General features: G+C 47.1%; 1 protein-coding gene across 1 annotated transcript in view; it reads right to left on the reverse strand.

Annotated features, from left to right (window-relative positions):
• Positions 1–22,816, reverse strand: part of MBNL3 (muscleblind like splicing regulator 3) — an 89,308-nt gene extending 66,492 nt beyond the window's left edge. The window contains exon 1 of the mRNA XM_026848671.1: positions 22,556–22,816. Within this exon, the coding sequence (XP_026704472.1) occupies positions 22,556–22,582 (27 nt within the window). The 5' untranslated portion in view covers positions 22,583–22,816. The remainder of the gene's footprint in view (positions 1–22,555) is intronic.
• Between the last annotated feature and the right edge of the window lie 425 nt (positions 22,817–23,241).

Consider the following 23,241-nt stretch of genomic DNA (forward strand, 5'->3'; position numbering starts at 1 on the left):
GGGGGGGGGGGAGGGAGCAGAAAGCGTGCACATGCACACACATATATATATATCTGCCCCATTAATCCAGCAGGCTGCAACAGGATGAAAGGCATGACCAACAATTCCAATCTTGCTTGGGCAGCAATAAGCACCCTCCCAGCATGGAAGGGAGGCACTGCATGCAGGGGAGCAGCCAAGCCAAGAGCCACCTTGAAGGTGTAAGGGCCAGTTTTGACAGCATATTTTGGCACCAAGTGCCACCCGCTCACCTAGTGGCCCAGAGCTGTCTGCCACGGGGCACAGAGGGGTTGTGGGATGCACACGGAGAGGAACAAACACAGCTAAGCCCTAAACAAGACAAGGGGACGTCAAAGTCATCCTTGAGGCACTTCCCAAGCTGTTCATAGTGTGTTGGCCTCCCCTGTCTTCCACACACCCCAAAATCTGTTATTCATTGCTCTTCATCTCACTGCCAGGTGGATGAATCAACTTTTCAGGGACTGAACATCCTCTGTTCTCCCTGAGATGCCTGAGTCATGGACGCCAACTGAAGCCCTCAGATCTTGAATTCTCTCCTTACCTTCCTGCATCTGTAATGTAACAGCCTCCAACTTCTCTCCCCTGTGGAAGTCTCAGTGACCTGAACTACTTCCAATTTCCCACCTAAGGTTCATGGCATGCTTTTCTTCAACAAAGAATCTGACTCAGCATGAAACTACTGAATCAAAACTCCTCAAAGGCCTGAGAAAGTGGGCTCTAGCTAGCCAGGACAGATGTACAGATGAATAATGCCTTCTACGTGCCCCATCCCTCCTGCCACCAGCCCACAGCTACTCATGGCCAGCAATATGCAAATAGACAAGTATCCACCCTGCCTGGCTGGGTGTCTGTCTAAGCTGACTTTTAAAGCAGCAGGCAAAAAGAACAAATAGGGATATATTTCCTCAAACTTGGAGCATGCATTCTGAACCACCATCCATCAATGCACTTATTTCCCCCCACACAAGGGAAGGAGCTTGGGTGATGGCAGAGGGAAGAGGGGATAGATGGCAAGTGGAGTCTTTGTTTTAATTGGCTGCTGTTAAGAACATTAGAAGGATGTTTGAAGGAGAATGATTACGGGCAGAGTGCAGAGGAGTAATCAAAGGTGTCCAAGGAAGTGAATTTATGATATGGCTCAGCAATCCATCACCTGGCTATCATTCCTACGTACATGCACATACATAAGCCTCAAAATATATTTAGCTCGGGGGATCTGGAAAAAAAGTGGCTGTTCTTGCAACTCCAGCTAACAGCACTTTGCTTCCTTATAACATTTTTACGCAATTATTTGAAGCTATTTGAAATCAGGGAGGGAAATCATTTAAGGTATAAAGGATAAATTGTTTTAAATTCTTCTAAGTGTGAAGACAACTTTGTTTACTAAATACATATGAAGGAACATATGCATACAGCACAAACTCAGCAGTGGAAATTTGGCTCCCTGTAATTCCTGGTGATACAGATGCATTTTTTCCAGAGGAAGTCCCAATGGTCTTGTTTGTTTTCACCACTAATAGAGGAGTTCAATGAAATTTTCTATTGGGAAACTCTAATGAGGTCAGAATAACAGAACAGAGTAACTAGGAAGGAATGTCCTTGCATTTTATATTTAGAATAAGGATAAAGGTGGGGCCTTGCAAGAGGCAGGGGATGGGCCTGTTTTGGCACACATGGCCAGGCCGGAATGCTTGGTCCTCTGAGGCTGAGGGGCTTCTGAGCTTATTTCTGCAACAGCAAATCCCTTGTTGAAGTCAGCAACAGGAGAGTGGAAGGGTCCAGCTGGGAGAGGAGCACAGCGAGGCCTGGGGGCGCACAGACAGACGGGGGCAGCAGCAGCCCCAGGGTCCGACTGCAGCTGGGCAGCTCTTAGCCACGCTCCCCTCTTCAACCTGTTTCCCTTTCTTTCCTGGGAAGATGAGTGTCTTCAGCAGCTCCACTGAACTAGAGATCTCTACTTCTGCACATTAAAGGGAATCCAAGTTACAACAGGGTAAGCGTTGTGGAGGGAATCAAGAGCAAGAAAAGCCTGATGCAGCAGCGCAGAGGGGCACATGGTGCTGCAAAGGGAGCAGCCAGCAGTGCGACAGGGAACAGGATTTACTCGGTTAAGGCTGGATGTCAAAACCCAGTGAGACAGCCTCAGGGAGAGATGGGCCAGAGTAAGGCTGTGAAAATAAAAAGGAAGGAACAAAGCTAAATAAAAGAACCGAGGCAGAGCGGGAAGCGGCTTGACTGGGATAAACAGGTAAGGAGGAAAAAGGGTGCATTCAAGAGCAAGCAGGCCATGGTCTGTTTCCTGGCACCAGCTAATCTGATTGGCACGGACATACAAGAAACAGAGGCTTAAATAGCTCATGGGAGCAGATCTTCAGCTGGGGAGAGCCATCATCACTCAGCAATTAACTCCCTCACAGGCTCTGCCCCCAAACCCTGAGCACGGAGCTGACCCTGCTGAGCACAACCAACACAGAACAAAGGAGAACAAGACGAAGAGTCTTTGTAAGGGTTAACAAACAGCGGAGAACAAGCTGTTCCATGCATTCAGGTCAGGAAAAACAGGACTGGGACTTGACACAGGCACCATGCACACTTTGCTCTGCAAGGATCACCAGAGCTCAAGGGGAGGAGCAGCCAACTCTGCCCGCCAGAACGAGACTTCAAGGAGCTTCACCTTAAAATCTGCAAGGACAGAGTTAACCCAGGGGAGTAACTGGTGGAGTCTAGTTTAGGGCGCATCAAGGCATCCAAGATCACCAGAGACTAGCATTTCTGCTCTGCTCAGTATTCTCTCTAGGAAAGGAGTGAGGGAAGGCAGGACTAGGTGTAAAGCACCCTTTCACCCCTCCTGTGCTGCCCAGAGCTGCAGGCCTGCTACTTGTCCTGAATATGTAGCTGGAAACAACCCATCAGACTGGAACCAGAACCACAGGAATGGCTCAGGGAGGGCAAGAAAATGCTTCTCAACAGGCAGTCATGGGAGGCTGGACTTGCCCTCCAGCATGCACATCCTCAAACATGATGTTCCCAAGTGGTACACTGCGGGCAGAGAGGGCAAGCCCTCCGAGCAGCAGGAGAGAGGAGGAATGACCCTCCTTTCAGCTGGAGACAAGGAGCCAGCAGCACCCACAAATGCCCAAGAGTAAGCGAGGCAGACATGCACAATCTCCCACCCCAGTACTCTCCAGCCTCCCACTATTTCTAACTCTGAGGACTTTCTGAGTCTGCTGTGGTTTGCCTGCTCACTATTCTCCAAGCAACTGCTTGCTTAGTATTTGCCCCATCTCCCCAGTACTTGTGCAAGCTTCCTGTGCGCACACCACCTTTTGACAAGGACCTCCACAGCTCCACCATGCCTCATGCAAAAGAGGAAGATCTCGATCTCCTCTGGAGTCCTTGGCCATGATCACGCCCTTATCTCTCTGCTTTCCCCTGGCTGGTTTTATGATATGCTGCAGACTGAGAATCAGTCTCTTCCCAGAGACACATCCTTTTAGGGACTCAGTATCAGTGATGAAGTTAAAACCTATGTACGGCAGTTTACAAAGCTTATTTTCCCTCTTAGATAAAGGGGAGGGTCAGGATGACATAGACTAATCGTGGGATGAAATGCCACAGTTTCCAACCCTTTCTGGGAGCTCGATGTAGCAAGTCTCATTTGCAACCTCAGACTCGGGAGAAAGCTTGCAATTAAAAAAAAAAATTAAGTGACCTTGAATACAAGGGCTACAATTTAACTAACCCGCATCCAGGCTTTGTTAACAGAGAAGCTCTTCTGTAGGCTACAGCACAAAGGCACTTTTCCAAAGATCAAGTTACCTCTGCCGAGCTATGTCACGGTGGAAATTTTAGAGACCTTTATATAAAAGCTCCAAGAGAGCGTTCCTCTGTGGACACCACCCTGCCCACTCTTCACTCTCTGCTCTGCAAGGAGCAAGGTAAGCCTGAGCCTGCCTCAATCTATGGGTAAGGAAGGGCTTGCAATTAAGCAATAATGATCACAATCACAATGCATTTTCAAGGGACTGATGACCAACTGGGTGGGGTTACATTACAATCCATTAACCTAATCAGCATTTAAACCTCAGGAACTACACAGCAGAGGCTGCCACCGGGATTATAAAACAAAATGAGAACATACTCTTAAAACATGCGTCTTTCAAGGCTCTGGAGAGCCTTACAGCTACGTCCTCACAGATAATCACATCACAGGTACAGATCAAGGTTAGCAAATAAGTGCCCAGAGCTAATGAGCCAGTTTATTCCTCTTATCTAGCAGAGAAGTGTTTTTTACCCTCCATCCCATGGTAATGTTACCTTGACAGGTGCAGTGCTCGCAGTGTACTACGTCTGTCCCATATTCTGAATTATCCCTTTAGGGATGAGAGCAAAGATACATATTCGGGGACAGGATGCTTCCTACAGACTCCTGCACAGCTCACAGCATCAGAAAATTAAGCTGAGTGGAAGAGCAAAGTCTGACACTGCCCCTAAAGCAGAACTTGTTTGGTATCACTACTCACAAGCCAGTTAAATTAGAGAGTTGTTACTCTGGAGCCTTTTCTGCTTATTTCTTTATGGCTTATAGGGCAAGGGAAAAAAAAACAAAACAACACAAACTTCAAATAAATATTCTGGAAATGCCACATGCCCTAGGACACCCCCTATTATCTCACTGGCAGTAGCACTGAGCCTAACTTTACCCCTCTCCTCAATTGCTACTCTATCTCTTACCAAAACATCAGCTGCATGCCTTTGCTCTTATTGACTAGCTGGGATATCACTGAAACATGGTGGCAGTTGGTAATTAGTATTTTTAACTTTTGGGAAGTCTTTTGTATGGCAGTACTTCCTGCTGGGGTCAGTTCAAATACGCTGTCCTCACTCCTCTGGAAGGCTGTCTCGCCAACAAAAGGACCTCGAGTGTAGATGTCTGTGCATGTGGATGGACCAAGGTCTTAGAAGTGCTATCAGACTACAAAGGAGCTATCAGGTCTGAATGGTCTCACCTCCACCCAGGCAAAGGTTCGGCAATGCAGCATGGATTTCTCCAGTTTTTCCATCATTCTCCTCTTTTTGTGGTTTTAGCTGCTAGTTCAGTACATCCCCCAAGCTCCACACCATTTCTGCCCAGCTGGGGGCTCTGCCCACAGAGAGGAGGGCTCTTTTTGTCTGTATCTTTGTTCTTTCAACATCATCTAAATATCACTCCCTTAACACCTGATTTAATATTTCAACCCCTTTAATTACACACAGTGGAGACTTTATTGGAAATCTGATTATTGTTTGAAAGTCTGAGCATTTCATCCCAGCCTCGGAATTGATCTATCGACTGCTTTTAAATCTCCCATTTTAATTTAACATTTAACACTTTATACCCGCATTAATTACATTTCCCATGATCAATACCAGCAAACACCGTCTCTGGCCCTCTCCCGATAGAGAGAACTCAGAGACCTTGCTCTGCAAAAACTCTCAAGATAGCTTTGCTCTTGAACACAGGCATCTGCAGGGCTGATCTCTCCAGTTGGAGAGGAAGAAAAAGAAAAACCCATGAAAAATAGCAGTACTAAGTAGCAAGGTTTAGTAAGGAACACCACTGGCAGAGATGCATGGGCGCAGACCTGGCCCTGGTGGTGGCACTAGGACTGGCTTGGCCCCAGGACGTGGGGAGCGGGGACTCCGGCCAGCTTGCCATCCATCTGTCCTACCTCCATCTCAGCTGGAGGGGGACCAGGGTCTGATGCGGGGAGCCACCACGCACAGGCTCTGTGTCATAGCTCCTGCCCACGCTGAGCAGTGGGTGAGCTGGGCTTGGCCTGTTCAAGAACTGCACACAAACACCGGGGCACAGGAAATGCTGATGGGTCTATGGGGGAAAGCAAAGCCTTACCAGCTCAGTATCTCCCAGCATTTAACCAGCCAGCAGGTCTAGGTCCCTCTGCTTGCCTCACTGCAGCACAACATGGAGAACAAAGCACTTCTCTGATCCCCAGGTCTATCAGATCTCTTATGAGCAGCCACAAACTGTATGGACTAATTAAGGAACACACCCATCATGCTGCCTTATAACCAGCCATTGCCCGTTCTCTTAAGTGGCTGCTATAAGGTGCTGGCAGGGTCTGGCTTCGCCAGGACAATACCAGATTTCCTTCTCCAGGACATGGGAAGTGCCTGAGGACAGTGCTCCTCTTACCCTGTCTTGCAATGCATTTGTGTTTCTGTGTTGCAGCTGGAGATGGAAGACGACAGCGTTCCCAGTGTCGCAGAAAACAGGAATATTTGTCCCTGAATAATTTCTCTAGTATATTAAACACAAGTCATTCTTATGCAAAGGCTGCCCTGTACAGCTGCCAAGGTCAGCAAGACCTTGCTTTATTTGCTGCATAAGGGCTGGCTGCGCAAGTTTTACCTTGTACATATTTTTTCCATGTGTTCTCTTGTCTTAGATTTCCCTGCTGCTAGTGCCTATGCATCTTGCTGTCTGTTCAGTAGGTCATGCTACCTTCTCCATCTGTTTATAAGGACTACCCAATATCCAATCCTCCAGAACAGTCAAAATTCCAGCAAACTGATTGTCATGGTATGTTTAATTCAAAAGACACCAAGGACAATATCGAATAACAATTTTCAAGGAAAACATGCTCCACAGCTTTCGCTAACAACATCAATATGTTTCTATTTTCAGAGGGTCTTGACCCACTATCCACTCATACAGCCATCACTGTTCACATTCTGGTATCTACATACAGATGATTTTTTTGTGCAATGATTGCATTCAACCAAATGGCACTGCCTGCACACACAAGCTCTGGATTACAATACCAGCAAGTGTAGATTTCGGGAAGTAGCCAAGTACCGAACAGCCTGGATCTAAACAGATGCTAGGGCCTGAAAATAAGGCCCTAAGCTTTTTAAACTGCAGACACATTCTTACAGACTACAGCCAATGGTTATACCTAGACTAAGGACTGTCCCTCCCCAGTTTACTAAATCCTGTGAACACTGCAGTGGCAACAGTCAGATTTAGACATTTGCCTAAGGAAGAAAAACAATATTTTAAAACTGCACATCATGATACCGCAAAGGACTCAAATGTCAAGAAACTTTAATCTAAGCAGTCCCTTTGCAGAAGAACAGTTAAGTGCCCTACCTGAGGGCAGTGGCCAGGTAGGAAAACTTCACAACAGCCTGCCCTGATCAGGAAGCATCTGCCCTGCCCCAGCCTCCAAACCCAAATCAGTGGGGAGATGGCAAGCAAAAATGTCTAACACCCTGATCTGCCAGGAGCAGTGCAGCAGAGTCCCCCAGTGACAGCTGTTCTTCCTTGATGGTTTATTTCAAGCTACACCTCACCACACCTGATCTACCCAGCAGCATTTGGTGGAGCTCTTGCTTATCAGTGTCTGATGCAAAAAAGCTGCCAGCCAGCGAGGAGATCTGGTCTGGTGGGAACAACAAGCCAAGGAGTCCAGGTGAGGGCTCACACATCCTGCTTCCAGCCCAGAAATGAAGCAGTTTCGGCCATCTCACTTTGCCCCTCTGATGTTGCTTGAACCCCATTCACAAGTTGCAGTTAGTAACACTAATGTCACATCACCCTGAGTATTTGCCCTGAAGGCTACAAGCTCCTCAGGGTAGAAACCCTCTCCCTCTTTATTCTGCAGCAGACTCTGACCTTGGTAGGACCCCACAGCCATTGCCTAAACACAAACCATCATTCAAGCTTAAAACACATTACTGGTGCCAGAAGCCTCTCAAGTGGAGACCAGCAGCATTACAATGGGGCTGTGCAGAGGGGTTAAGCAGCACTGCTGAAAAGGGATGCAAACAAGGACTTCAGGCTCTGAGCAAGCACACTCTGCCATACATGCAGCTCAAAAGGTTAGCATCACTTGCGAGCAAGAACTGTCTGGCTGAACATACTGCCTTTGTTAACTGAGAACGGCTACATGATGGAGTGGGCTAATTAACTGCATTTTACTTTTGGGGACCCAGGTTTAAATCCTGGCTCTTGTCACAGCTGAAAATGAATTTAGGGACTACAATGAGAGCCGAGATCATTTATTTTCCACAAAATCATCAAATAATTGCCAGTCTCCTGACTGAGAGGCCCAGAACTCTATGTGAGCACACTAGTGCTTATGCTGTTATTTCCCTGAGCATAAAAGTTATTAATGGATTGATGTGAGCGGTCATCATAGCTATCAGTGCTGCTTAGCTAGAATGAGCACCCAAATGAAGAACCTCGCCATGCAACACGGTGTGTGCTTCTGATGCAGTGTCATGCAGATTGCATGTCCTACAGGGAGGGAAGACGTGCCTGGCAGGATTTATATTTTCATATGGATTCATATATCCCTTAAATTTAGAGGGGCATAATGCAGCCCTGGTGTAACTCTAGTCAATTCACTGGAGAACCACCATGGCTGGTTGTGGTCCTTGGGAGCTGAGGGTAATTTCCCCACTTCCTCATAGTTGAAGGCCACCTAGCAGAGCCAACAGGGAAGTGAGCCCTTTCCCCATAAAGTAATTCTCGATTTTTATCTTGCTAAGAAAGTTTTTCATTTAGAAACCAGAACTCACATTTCAGGGAGAAGCCAATCACCCTTTTCCTTTCAGATTTTTACCAGAGAAGTTTTCATCTAAACAAATAAACCAAAAGGAATCATCGTAGAAAAAACAGAACCAGACCAGTCCCTGAAGATCTCCAAGAAGTACAGATAAATTGTGTTCCCAGCTCTGGTGGTGGCATGCTCCTTCTACCGTTTGCAGTGTCACCTCACCCCTCTGTGCCTCAGGTCACCCATCCCTAATGATGGGGATCCTCAGTGTCAAAGCACTTCTGAGAGCAACATGCTCAATGTTTAAGTTAAGCAGCAGCTAGTGATCATGAACCACAGTTCTGGACACAATATGCTGCTCTACTAAAGCATGGGGGTTATTGCTTCTGAAGTGCCATCATTGTCCTCTCTCCTCCTCTCTCAGCAGAGTCTCCAGCATTCCCAGCCACCAGCACAACTGAAGATGGGCAGGAAGACGCAACAGAGGTCAAAAGGAGCATAGAAATGTTTTCTGAAGCAGCCTCCGGCACATAACGCTCAGCAACACAGCATGTCTCAGCAGTAGAGCACCTTTCATCTGCACCAAGCAAGAGACCCAGACACTTAACCCTGTAACATAAAAAAGCAAGGGGTGAGTGTTGTCTTCACAGTAGAGTTTTACAGCAAGCCAAAGGTTTGTGTGGAAGGCTTCCCTTGAACAGCAGAAAAATGATGCTTAAGTCAGACTTCTATCCAAAAAGTCAGGTTCAGGGGGAAGCGATCAGTCAGAAGTCATCCATGAACTGAGGAAGAAGGGAGCACTGTTGCAGTGCTCTGGGGGCTCATGAAGAATATGGGGACCAGCTCCCAGGCAGGGTGAGATTCCCAAGGCCAAACCAAATTCTACAAGTAAGGGCCACGCGTCTCCCCCCGCCATTATCTTTAAATCCTCTTTACTCCGCAGAGCTGTTCTCCACCCTCCTTCCCTTTTAATCAGGCCTGACCTACAGATGTCAGCCTCATTTCGGCTAAGTCAACACAACTGCCACATCTAGGATGCTGTTACAGGAAAAACCTTACTTACACTCTTGGCAGGATTCCAGAGCCTACTTCTTGGTCTAGACCTGACCTCGTTCCTCTTCTGAAAGCTTAATCCTTTACCTTAAGGGCACAGTGAACACACAGGGACTCCAACATGGGCCTGTCTACACTCAGTCTCCCCTTCAGCTTGCAGAGCCAGGAGACTCTTTTGATCACACTGCATAAACACTAACGATTATTGACAGGAGGCTCCCTCAGAACTGCACATTCTTCAAAAACACACATATGTTCAAGAGCCAAAAAGCAAACACAAAACACACGCTTTATGTTCTGCAAGGTAAACCCCTACCCTAGAGCTCACCCAAGAGGACATGAACCTTCAATCAACAGCCCCTGAAGTTTCCTCGGATGCAGCTGAGGCCTCGCACTGAAACCATAGTCACATCCGATACATCCAGCTTCATCTAAAGGTCAGAATATAATAGAACAGTTTGGGTTGGAAGGGACCTTAAAAAAATCATCTACCAGGCAGGGACACCTTCCACTAGACCAGGTTGCTCAAAGCCCCGTCCAACCTGGCCCTGAGCACTTACTCACCCTGGAGCAGAAACACAAGACATCATTACAGGAAGGACACCAACTGAACACAAGGGACTTCAACTAGCCACCATGTTACTTTCTAACAGTACCTTAGCAGGAATAACCCAGCAACTTGCTGCAATGTTATGGTCAAAGTAAGAGCTAGCTGATGGCTCCTCTAGTTTGTCACACTTGGCCTGTTCCTTGCTGTCCTCACTTCACATGGCCAACATGCAGGAGTCACAGGTTGGAGGTGGATGGAGAACAGCTTGTCCTATCTTGCCCAAACACATCATCTAAACAAGGTACCAAGACCGAGAAGGATCTGGCTCATGCAGTCCACCTCATGACCCAAAAACCTCAACCCCAGTCACATATCAATAGCAGCAGTGGAAATATCAACCTCCAAATGAGATATTAGCAACTAATCTGTTATCAGCTTATTCCAAGAAGGCAGCTAGCTGTGGATTCAACCTTCAGGCAACAACACAGGTGTTTCTTGGCTCTCAAAGACATTTACACAGTTTCCTTTAAATGTGTGTGTGTGATGTTCAAAATCCCAGTTATCTGTATCTGACAGGATGCTGAACCAATACTCTCCTGGTTCACAGGAGCTGTAAAAACAAAACCCTACCGAGGCTAGGAGGAGCCTCCAGATCAAATTCTCTGAGCTCTGAAACAGTCCTTGAATGTGTGCTACAAGAAATCCTCCATACAGATACACCTTTCATATCACAGAAGGAGGAGCCGAGGGAGAGGGAAAGAGAATAAAAACAAGACAAAAGTCAGATCCTCAGGTAACAGAAAAATCAGAGATGCTCCCTCAGTTTACACTACCAAGGATTTGAGCCAAAGGTGCTTTTAAACTCCTTTTATGAAATATTTTAATCTGCTTTTCTATTTGCTATGTGTGGAAGCTAGGCAGTGCTTTTCAGAGAAATTATTTATTCAGTTTTACAGTGACTAACCTGAATTTCCAGACTGCTTCAAAAGAAAAACTGAAACATTTCTTTACAAAAGGCAAGCAGCATTAGGCTTCTTCCCCCCCTTGTTTTTCCTTTTCTTTTTCCCTCCACCCCTCAGCTGAAATCACTCTACCTCTCATCTAATAAATAAACAATGTATCCACCAAAAAAAAAATGCTCTTCCCTTTACCTCCATGCCAAAAATGTGCTGACAATTTTTTCAGGGTTTTTTTTTGCTGAAACAATCCAAAGTGGAATAAATTTTTTTCTTTTTTTTTTTTTAAATTGATTTTTCAGTTTAGCCACCTTCTTGAAAAAAAACTGCTAGCCTTACATCGCTGGCTGCAGTCTTACAACCTGGAAAAAAAATGAACATGAAGCTGAAAGCATGGGATTACCACTGGCTTCGTGTAAATGGGGCACCCTATGAAAAACATCCAGTCAAAAGCAAATTACAAGGTGAGTGAAAGTGGCCACACTGTTGCATGAACTGCCTCAATGTTACTTCCCAGATTAAAGAAGAAAAAGTAGCATCACAAAACTCAAATTAAATACAACTAAGGGTCTAATCCAAATCCATCGAATGAAGGACCAATTCCAAAAGGCATGGACTCACCGGGATGTGCTTCTGGCACCCAGGGGAGGTATCCTGGGGACAGGGAGCTCAGGTCTTATCTTCACTGAGGTGCCTACTACGTGCCTGCCACAGGGGAAGCAATGTCACACACTGCGAGTCTGGTTTAAGGCCCTTACAACTGCATTTCATCGCAAGTAAGCTCTAATTCTGGGAGGCAGAGGGCAGATGTACATTTTCTTGTGTGGAGATGCCCTCCACTCAACCCAGCCTAAGACCTTCACTTACATGAGGCTGTGATTAGGGGATTCAGGTCATGAGCAAGCAGATCTCACACTTTAATTCTCCCTCTCTCGTTTCAGTTGCCTGAATCTCCAGGATGAGCAACATCACGTTCTTGCAGAAACCAAAGCAGACTCGCATGCACCAGCTCTCTCCCTCACAACAGGGAGATGCATGAAGTCAATTGTGACAGTCACACACCCGAAGGTGTCAGATGCTGCCGCTGTGTCACGGCACTCTCTCCCCATATTAAAGGCTCAAAACAACAATCCTAAAGCCCCTCTCACCTCTTTGTCTTCACAATCCAGCTAACAGTACTGCATCAAGTACATCAATACTGTTGCATCTGTATCTCCCCTCGGTACACGCCCCAGGAAAGATGCGCATCCAAAAATACAGCAGCCTGCGCCCCCTCGCTCTCCCAGATAGCAGGTTTCCTCCCAAGATCACCCTGCTGAGAACCACTTTAGCAACGTACAGGTTTAAAACCATCCTAAAAACACCCACGCACCCAATATAAGACTGCAGCCCTAGTTCTACCCTCTTGTAAGCATCATGCAGGATTAGACCCTTGCTAAGCGATCTGGGAGTGCGGTATCTCGCTCCCAGCACTGCTGTTTGTTTGTGGCAGCTTTCACTACCTTCAGATGCTACCCAAAAATACAGAAGAAAAATCTGTGCTCTTAGGAGCTCATAGTCTAAAGGCTATGAGAAAGTCTAAAGTCAGGAGAAACACTCTGTTCTTATTAATGCAGTTCTATGGAGAGGAGAAAAAAAAAAAAGTCAAGCCTGTATGCTTCTCAGAAGCAGATTACAGCTAATAATACAAAGATTACTGACATTAAATGAATTTAAATTCATTCTTCTATCATTCAGAATATTAAGTTTTTTACCTTCCTCTCAGTATCACTCCCATTTGTAGTCAGCTTCACTTTCTGCCTACAACAAAGATGTTATATTTGGACTATAATCACCAAAAAAAAAAAAAAAAAAAAAGCATTTGTAGTGTTAGTTTAACAAGCATCCTATCTTCCCTTTTTTTTTTTAGGTAATTGCTGCGTAACTCTGCAAACAAGTTCTGCAGTCCTAATGTTTTTTTCTGCCTATCAACAGGCAAGGGGAAGGTCTCACCAGTGCAGCAGCAGTGTTACTCCTGCAGAAGGAGTGAGTGCTGCTCAACCCGAGGCTCTGCCAGGGATAGGGACCTCACAGCACTCTCCAGCCTGGCCACACCACAGCATCGGTGCACATCGCAGGCAAAGGGGACCAGCAAAAAATGTCTCTAAATGGTGACCAAAATTCGATTTCAAATTGGGGTTGCTCCTCACAAACATTCAGACTCTGCTCTGCGCTACCCCTCTAGGAATTAAACATTTTTAAAGACAGTATCAGCAAACTGAAGATCAAGCACAATAACAGGAGATAACACAGTAAAAAATTTACTCTCAGGAGGAAAAACTCCTTTTGAAACTCAAGAGTTCCAGTTCAGCTGTATGATCCCTCCCCCCAGACATCCTATTAACAAACAAGTACCTAAGGATGCTTAAAAGAAAGCCATCAGTCAAGCAAATCACCAGTCAGGTGTTTGCTGATGAACATCACGAACTTCCCACTAAAAGCTTCTCACACATGTTTGCATCTACTTTTTACTGAAAGAAAGGGAAACAAACAAACTGCTAATTCCTGCCTGTCAGTCCCAAATCTGGAGTGCTTGGCTGCTTTCCCCATTTGCTCTCCTGGTCTCCACATTGGAAAGGCAAGTCAACACACCCCCAAGCCTCCAGAGCAGGAATCAGTGGGCAGTTATTTGAAATGTAATTTGTGGTGAACTACCATAGCACAGGATCAGTCCATCTCAATTGTCCAGTCCTTTTGTTTCAAAAAGGGAGTTACTGGTGGTAGAAGACACCTATCTTAGCTCACAGCCTTATGCAATGGCTGTATTAATCAGTACATAACTACAATAGTTTGTGTTTTATTGAATTAAAAATGAGCACCTTGCAAACAGCCATCAGTGACCAGTTCAGCCCCACCTGTGCAGATGCTCTCCTGCAGGCCTGTGCATCCTCCAGCTCCCATTTCACCACCATTTCCAGCTGACCCAAGCACAGGCTGCATTGGCCAGGGCAGCTCTGCCTTCCTACGGGGCCCAGGCCTCACTCCTGCCCTCTCCCTTGGCCAGAACAAACATTCAGAGGAATGAGGACAGCAGCAGGGATGAAAGAGTGCACCTTTCAGTGCCAAAGCCCATCTGAAGGGCAGGAAATAGCAGGCTCAGCTCCTCATGGCACCCGTGGAGGCCAAGGGCACTAAGCACATCTCAGGAGCTTTGAGCAGCCAATGGCTCTGCCTCAGCAATGCCTCTCTCTCTCGAGAGGTTTCCACATTTCCCTCAAATACACATTCCCTACAAGTTTGCTTCTCTCCTCGTGTGCACTGAAAGTCATTTACATTAGAAAAGCACTGGGTGCAGATCCTATGACAGGGATGAATTCTGCAGCACTGTGCAACCAAAGAGTCTTCCCATCCAGAAGTCACCAGGTAGTGCATCCCCCAGGTTGGCTGAGCAGGTGGAGATGCTCCAAGATCTGGGGGAGAAACTGTTTCTCATGTAAGCTGGCATGCAAAATGGTGTAATTGCCCAACTAAGGGCACTCAGGACACACTCTACAGCTGGGCTGAATTTACAAATCCTGGTACGCCTAGAGGAAGAAGATGGTGGCACTGTACAGAACATAAATAAATCTGTTGTCTGTACTTCCATGTACCTTAAGAATGGATCTCAGGGTCTTGTCAGAAGGATAACCTTCCACCTAACATAGGACACAGAATGAATTCGCCTTTCAGCAGCATCCTCATTCCAACCTTGGTATCTGAGCATCAGTTACTGAATGTGTCATAGTACAACACAGTCACCAAAGCTGGAAAGTCCCCAACCCAGCAGGTCTCTCCCTTCAGCAAGGCTGATCTAACCTCAGGCAGAATCTGCCCTGCATGTCCTACTCAGTCTCAGAAATGTGGATCACAGCCATTGAACTGACTGCTCTGGAGACCCTGAAAATCACAATGAAGGTGATCAGTCCTGGGCGAGAGCCACCCATACCACCTGCCCTGGGCAAATCAGTCCAAGGGGGTGGGTAGAGCAGGCAGGGGAGGAGTGGGGACAACCCGCCTGCACTTCTGAGCAGTTGCATCCAGAAGCAGCATGGGAGGTGTCAGCACTGCAGATATGCAGGAGGAAAGGGTCTCACTGTTCCTCCTGCAGAGCAGTCCACTCTGGTCGGCCTCATTTACATTACCTGTGGCACAGCTTCGTCAAGCACCACGTGGAAGGTTCTGCTGCCATTAGCCAGACCACACCTGGGTGCTCAGGGCACAGCCAACATTAGATCTTTACCAAGGCTACGCTCAACGAAGGGCACTGCAGCTGCTGCGCTGTTCCGCTGAGTAACTAGTCAAGCCGAATCTACAGGTTGTGGACTTGGTCTGAGGAACAAGCTGAGGACCTAGGATGGAGGTATTTGGTTGTGGATCCAGGAGCCAAGTGCACAGGCAAGGTGGAGATGCCCGTGCCAAAACCCGGGCAGTCTGTCCGAGGGCAGAGGCAGTTCACAAGACCCCTCTGTGCTCTGGCTTCCTTGACCAGATACAATGGCGGCAGCTGGAGGCTTCAGAGAAAGGACAGACCATCTGTAACCCTACTGATGGCTCCACACTACTGTTTCTTCTTTGTATCTCAAAAATACCTTTACTGATACGTATCTGAAGATGAAACAAAAGCCCCCTGGGCCAGCACTGCTCATCATTGTTTATTTTAAAACATTCAGATTGTATTTAAAAGGATCCCACTGATACCTGTGGTATCAGGATGATTTATCCATCCTGACTTGCTGGCTGTAGACAGGGTAGGAGATCCCCAAAATAGGCTGCTTAAAGAGTGAACAGCACTTAAAGAGTGAACAGTATTGACGGAGTTTTGACCAGGTTCTGGGGAGAGAAACCCAATGCCTTTTTGCTGTCCAGCCCACACAGGGATGAGCCCAATCCTCTCTGTCGGTTTTGTACCTAATGGCCCATGGTAACACACTGCATGCTATGAACTAACCCAGCACTCTGGAGAACAACTCCCAGCAGCAAGCCATGGCTCAGAGCAGGCAATGCTCTTTTGTAGGAGCTGGTTTTCCTTTTAGGGGGTAGGTTTCCCCATCATGGAGCCATCATCCAGCCTTTAGGACTACTTTAATGACCGGTCCATCAACCCACATGCACCCCTCGCATTACAGCCCTTCACCAGCACAACCAGCTCTCGCAGTCCCAGGACCTTTCACCAAAAGATCACCAAATACTTCACAAACATTAATGAATTAAGTCCCAGCATCCCAATTAACTCCAGCAGCATCATCCCCTCGTGACCAAGGAAGCAGGCTGAGGAGTCCTGCTCTCCCCCGTGAGCCTGCCAAGGAGCCAGCCACGGCAGCCAGACCTGCTGGCTCCCTCCCTCTGCTCAGCTACAGACCTGCAAGCTATTTCAAAGGCTCTTTACAAAACAGAAAGAAGGGGGGGGGGGGGGGGGGGGGGGGAAGCTTTCTGTTTTCCTTGAAAAGCAGGTCTATGCAACCAAAAAGGTTTCACCATCCAAATTAAAAGTCAAAGGCAGCAACAGTGAGTCTCCGAAATATAAGAAACACGTTGTGCGCAGTGTGAAATTTATTGCTGCCTTGCAGAATGAAGCCAAACATCTTAATATGGAAAAACACCGCTACTTTTGACCCAAACAGATTGGGAACAGGAAGTAAAAACAAATTACCCAGCTGCAGCCTCCCCGCCTTACGAGCAGCAGCAGCAGAGACCAGCGTTTCCTGCCCACAGCCGCCCAGCTCTGCATGTCGTTTGCCCAGGGGCCAATCCCACCTAAACCGGTCAGAGTTTGTTATTAAAGCTCTCACAGTAAGATCAAGCCTTTATCAAAGAAGAATTAGCTGGGGAGAGCCAGGGAAACGGAGACTACAGGAATAACCCCAAAGGCTGCACCCATTTGCAAACCACACAGGGCCAGGCTGCCCTGTGAGGGGATTCCCCTTCTTTCGGTGGCTCTCTCGATTTCACCAGCCAAATTCCTGACTCGGGACAGGCATATTTCAGGAGTTAATTTTGGTTTTACTGCATCATCACCAGCAAACCCTGAGAAATTAAGTCAAGCCTCAATTGGCTCAAAACGTAATTGCATTTCTTTTAAATAATAGCTTTGCATTACTTTGTTTTTTGTCAGGGTTGGTTTTTGGTTTTTTTTTTGAGCCTGTGCATATTACATCCTAATTATATTTTCAAGCTTTCATTTGCAGCTACAGGAATAACCCAGAAAGACATACAGATGAGCTAATTTTCAAATCATCACTTGAGTAAGGAGCTGGAGCTTTAATAAAAACCTGGTTGATAGACCAAGGGACCTGCAAGAAAGAAGAAGCATGCATAACTGACAGTCTGGCATCTCTTTTGTTAAAACTGGCAACCCACTGCCAAACAGAATGGCTTTAAGACCTCAGCAGAGCACACACTGAGCATCACACATGTAATGCAATGGAAAATGCCATTTATACAAATGCTATACACTAAACAGCAGCTCAGAACCTGATATTTTGATTAAAACTCTGCTTTCAGAAAATCTTATAAGCATCATTTTTACTAGCTCAAGCAGTTTTTTCATAGATGATTTTAAAAGATTACATGCCAGGTGTTGAATACTTCATAAAGCAGAATAAGATTTTTGACTCACGTGATTTTTTTTTTTTTTAACTAATAGCGACCAATAAATTACAGCCATTAGTACAACACTGCCTTCGCAGCAGATTTATGCCAGCATTACCAAAAGCAGAATTTCACCCAACACTTCTGCGTAATACAGACATCTGCAGAACCAAGGGAAAAAGAACACAAACACGCACAACCACACATTTTGCGCATTGCCATCCAAGACTTTTACAAGGACAGGTATTTTGTGCCACTGTTCTGAAAGCAAGTACCCTGCATGTGCCCATGAGGATGCTCTCCTGTCTGCAGTGACCTCCACTCCTACCTCAATCTTTCAAATCCATCACCTTTCCGCTCCTAAATTCTGCTTGGGTGGAAAGGTTGCAGTGTGAAGAACGAAACTCCCCGCCCATTACCGTGCTGCATGAAATCTTCCCTCCTCCCCAGCAGCCTCCTAGCAAAAAAAATTCCAAGTTTATCACACCAAGGAAAGAAGAATAAGTGGGAGTCCGAAAAGACAGTCAGAAGTGCCGCCAAAAAATTGGAGCTTTCTCAAAACAAGGCCCTCCCTTAGGAAGCCTGCCAGTCAAACCCGATCACGAGGCTGTTTTCCGAGGGTGAATAGAGTTCTTATTGACACAGCTTATGTCTGCAGCATGCAGCCCTCCGCAAGGCTTTCAAGAGCAGATCGGATTACACAGACACATTCTCTCTGATTTTATGCATTCAGAAGCCCTCAGACAGAAAATACCCAGCTCTGAAGGCCACCAGTTTTTCCGCTCATTAAAAAAAAAAAAAAAAAAAAAAAAAAAAAAAAAAAAAGCAGGCAAAGAGATTCTGGCACCTTTGCTCAGGCTCCAGAGGACCTCACCCTTTCTGAACAGGACCATATAATTTGGAGGCCAAGCCACAGATTTGATCCATGTGAGTAATACAAGACAACTCATTCCCATGGTGGGTACTTAGCATCGGGACAGGAGAAGAGAAAAAAATAAATATCTGCTGACACCGTTTAAAACGAGGGAAGATAACATCGCTCTGCGTAGACAATCCTTCCTGGAAGATGGTATGGAAAAAGGGGAGGATACACACCTTTTAAAAAAACCAGCACGCACTGCCACAGTTTAGCAAGCAAGAGGTGCCCAACTGCAAAAGCATCGCAAGCACAAATTCAGGTAAAGCATTTATCCAGAAGCAGCAATTTGCATACACACAGGAACCTACAGAAAACAAACTACAGGGATCCATTTACAATGTTTCTATATTTAGGGAGCACAAGGAGGAACTCCATTCCAGGAGCAGACACGTGTACAAAGTCTGGGGTATCTGTGATGCTGCATTAAAGGTGAATAGAGAATTACAACATGTTTTGTTATTAAAAATGCTCCGGCTTAAAGCCTGTGCTTCAGAAAGAGAAACAAGTCTGTGCTTAAACCATATGACAAATTAGGACCTGAGCTCTGCCCAGAGGTCTGGAATACACTGATTAAAAAGAAACTCACAAAACAGTCTAACAAGCAAACCAGTGCATTACACATGACTAACTGGTTCCCTATCACCTAAAAGGGAACAACTCCTGCATCAACCCATCCCCACTGAATTGAGACTTCTCGCTGAAATATTACATATGGCAAACACAGCAAATCAAGTAAGCTTGAGCTTCAGAGCTTTTAAGGGATTTTAAGAGCAAACACACACTGTTCAATAAAGAAGACATCCTCTCCCCACCACTTCCAGGCTGCGGTTACTCCCCAACTAAGTGTTTCTATCATGTTGCAAAATATTTTTCTCGCATTTTTCCTGCTGGGTCCTCAGAGGCTGGACCTGGGTAACCCAAATATGGGGTACTATGTCTGCGGTGGCAGTTCTTTGGTTGGACGTTTACACCCTGTTTTCAGAGCACAGCAAGAGAGCCACAGCTCCTATGACTACCTTTGGAAACCAAGATGTAAGCAAACTCTGCTTTTCAGTGCACAGCCTCCCTCTCAATGAGCAGCCTTGTGTTTCTAGTGCTCATTTTAGTTTCCACATGTGACTTCTAGTATGTTCATGGTCAGAAAAGCCTGCTCTAATGAAGGCTGCGTACTCTTTCCCAACACGTCTGAGTCACACAATGGTTTGCTCCACTGCCAAAGACAAGCTCTCACCACCAGCACGGCAGGGGTGTCCTGCTGCAGGCATCAGTCACCAAATCCTGACTGCAGATTCATCATCATCACCTGTGCCTGCATTAGCCACAAAGAAAATCATTTGCTTTCAGGCTCCTGACTAAGCTGCAGGCACTGGTGACTAGGAAAGCCATGGTTTGACTTGTGCATGAAGAAAGATACATTTGCAAGACACCAGCAATGCAGTTTTGCCATCAGTTTAACTCCGCTTGAGCCAGTGCTGCTAATAAAAGCAGCAAGTCTGGCCTCACCCTGTCCTGCCTGTGCACCCCAGGTCCTTGTGCCAACACAAGTGTTACTGTGGTCACATGGAGAAATGAACCAAGGAAGCAGTGATGGCTAAAATGAGCATCACTTTCCTTCTTGTTATTCTGTGAGGTTATTCTTAAACCACAAGGACAGTGAAGAGACTGGAGCAAAGGGCTGAAAGCAGGACCACTTCTTCTGCCACGCCATGAACTTCAAAACTGATTTGCCAGCTACACTGCAAAAGGTAAGAAAGCCAACCTCCCCCACTCTGCATTCACAAGTTAAGTCCCGCTTTGAGACTCCCTTAAATGCAAACAGCCTCTCAAAACCTCAGTTCTGGTGCCAGCAAAAGTGCAAAACTCTAAGGTCCACATATTCATCTTGCTAAGATGGGGCAAGCCCAGGAGAAACCTTCTAAATCTGTAAAAATCTAAGAAAAACATTTAAGCCTCACACCAGCCATTCCCCAACAGAGAAGAGGGAGCAGAGGAGGCCACCACGGCTCATGAACTGGAACCAGGCATGAAAACCATTTAAAAATCCTCTACGTGGATACAACACCCCAGCTAGGGAACTGCCCAGCACCCCTGCTCATCAGTAACCTTCCTGCAGCACACGGGCCAGCACCAGGAGGGAGGAATGGCAGCCCAGATCCACTCCCTCATTCTCCATGGGGATCCCCTGCTCCCCTATGGCAGCAGGAAGGATGTGGCACCCTGGCTTCTGCTGACCTGGCCAAATGCTGCAGGAGGCTGAGCAGCACAGAGGTTACAGCACCAAGGGGCTAATCTCCTCACTGACCACCAGCCGGTATATCCCAAACTACCTGGAAGGTAACATCAGACCCTCAACAGACATACAGCTGTATACAGGTGGAACCAGGTGTGCACCTAAAGCTCAGCTGCTTCTGGGAAGGTTGACTGTGCCCAAAAGCAGACCACACTTTCTCCTGCTGTAAGCACATCATATAATACCTAGAAGCTTCTGCACAGTCCATTGTCTTTCAAAGAGAAACACTCAAATACTGAAATAGCTCTCAAACTTTTCTGGGCCAGCACTACTTTAAAATGACTTCATTTAAATATGTACCACGGCTATATATATACACACGCACACACCAAGGGAAATTAGCATCCGTGAGCAGGGCTGGTGCCCACACAGCGTAACTCTGCACAGCCTCCCAGGTCTGCCTGTGCACGACTGTACCCCCACAGCTCCGCACCAGCATAACCCCACAGCAATCCAGAGCCGCTCCAGAGCCCCACGAGGATCCTGCCCCCCCGGCAGGAGCGCTAGAAAGACCACAGCCTGTGTGGTCTCCACCAGACCACTTGCTAACACATGTCTTTTTTTGGGGTATAGAGAGCAGTGGGGGCAGGGAAGTTTTAAGACAAATTAGAGAGTCCTTTAAATCCTTCAGTTCTGCAAAGCTGAACGTGTAAGTCCCTCCTTCAGGAGTTTTCCTGCCCCCGGGGCTGAGATGCAAGATTTGGACCTTAATTAGTAAATAAAGCTCCAAGGAGCAGGACTGTGTCACATAAGGCGTTTCTCCAACCTGGAGAGCAGCCCCATTGCAGCCTCCACGTCCTACCTTAAAAGCAAAATACCCGCAAGGAGGACCCACAGGGGGAACACATCTCTGCAACCCCATAGAAGCTGCTGTATGGAAACTTTAATTGCATTACTTCTGCTTCTGCATAATCCCAGAAGAACTAGCTTCATTCAGACTGCTCCAACTCAGACACTGGATAGTTTCAACATGGCATAGACTATTACCTCGCTCTAATTACAGGATCACGTTACGTGTCCAACAACTGCTGCAATTTAGTCTTGCCTGATACACCCCAGCTCAAAATTGCTCATCCCACCTCTCCCTCCCATACTTTTCAGCATCTTTTGAATAAAAGCAGGGACATCTTGCAACACTTCAGCACCTGACACACGCGCACCCAGGAAGGTAAAGTCATTACTTCCTTGCGGTAACAAAGGTAACGACTTTCACCAGTACAGAATAAACTAGTTTTAGGCAATTAACACGGCCACGACACTACTGCTCACACGCTTGTCTGTGCAAACGCATTACAGGATTACTGCTACTAACCACCGCCGCACTATACCACGAATCCGCACGTCGCTCCTCCAGCCAGGTGTTGATCTTGCACAGAACCTCTCCGTGCAAGAAAGGAGTTTTCAGAGAAGCAAAAGCTGCAGGATCGGGCCCTCGGAGTTTCACTACCTCAAAGGCAGGGGACGTTCCTTACAGCAGCGCACGTCTTGCCTTTGAGCTCCAAACCGCATCCGCAGCCCCCGCTGCCATGAAAGGGAAAGGTTTTCTCCCTGCAACCGCTCCCCCGCGCCTGAGCCGAATGCTAACAGGTCTCTTACTTGCGTCTCGCCTCGCCACCGCCTCATGCTCTACGGGGGATATTTTGTTCCCCAAGCGGACGAGCTGTCCGGCCATCGCTCCACGATGATTCAGCAAGGGGGTGGCTCCCCGTCGGAAGGCACACCTACTGCGAACTGTCATACCACGGGGCTGGGTGAAAATGGGAGAAGTTGCTTTATCTATCATGGCTGCACTTTCCGAAATGCGTAGACCTGGCCTGGTAGGGTCGAGAGGGGCGAAGGGTGGGGTGTGTGTATGGGAGGGGGGATCCATCAGCAGGCACATGGAAATAATTCATGGAAATATCTCGAGGCTTTTAACTATGGCACAAGTAAATGAGGGGGAAAAAAAAAAAAAAGCCAGACACTTTCGGAGCCAGCATCAACTTCGCCAGGCTGTGTTCTTTGTTTCTAGGCAGACTCCAGTGCAGTGGCAAGAATGAATAAATGCGCATGTCTTCATAAGAGTCCAAAGCGTGACACGGGAACCGGCCGGCGCACCGGAGCGGGAGCCGGGCCCAGCACCCGCACCCCTTCCCGGCCACCGCCGCACCCCGCACCGAGTCTGCCCCGTCCCCAAAGCCACCGCCACCTGCCGAGGGGCTGTGTCCCCTCTGTCCCCGAGCACCATCACACCTCCACCCTGTCCCCAAAACACCATCACACCTCCGTGCCGTGTCCCCTCT

The sequence above is a fragment of the Athene cunicularia genome (assembly GCF_003259725.1).
Source record: "Athene cunicularia isolate RWA chromosome 4 unlocalized genomic scaffold, athCun1 chr4_part3, whole genome shotgun sequence".
Lineage (NCBI taxonomy): Eukaryota > Metazoa > Chordata > Aves > Strigiformes > Strigidae > Athene > Athene cunicularia.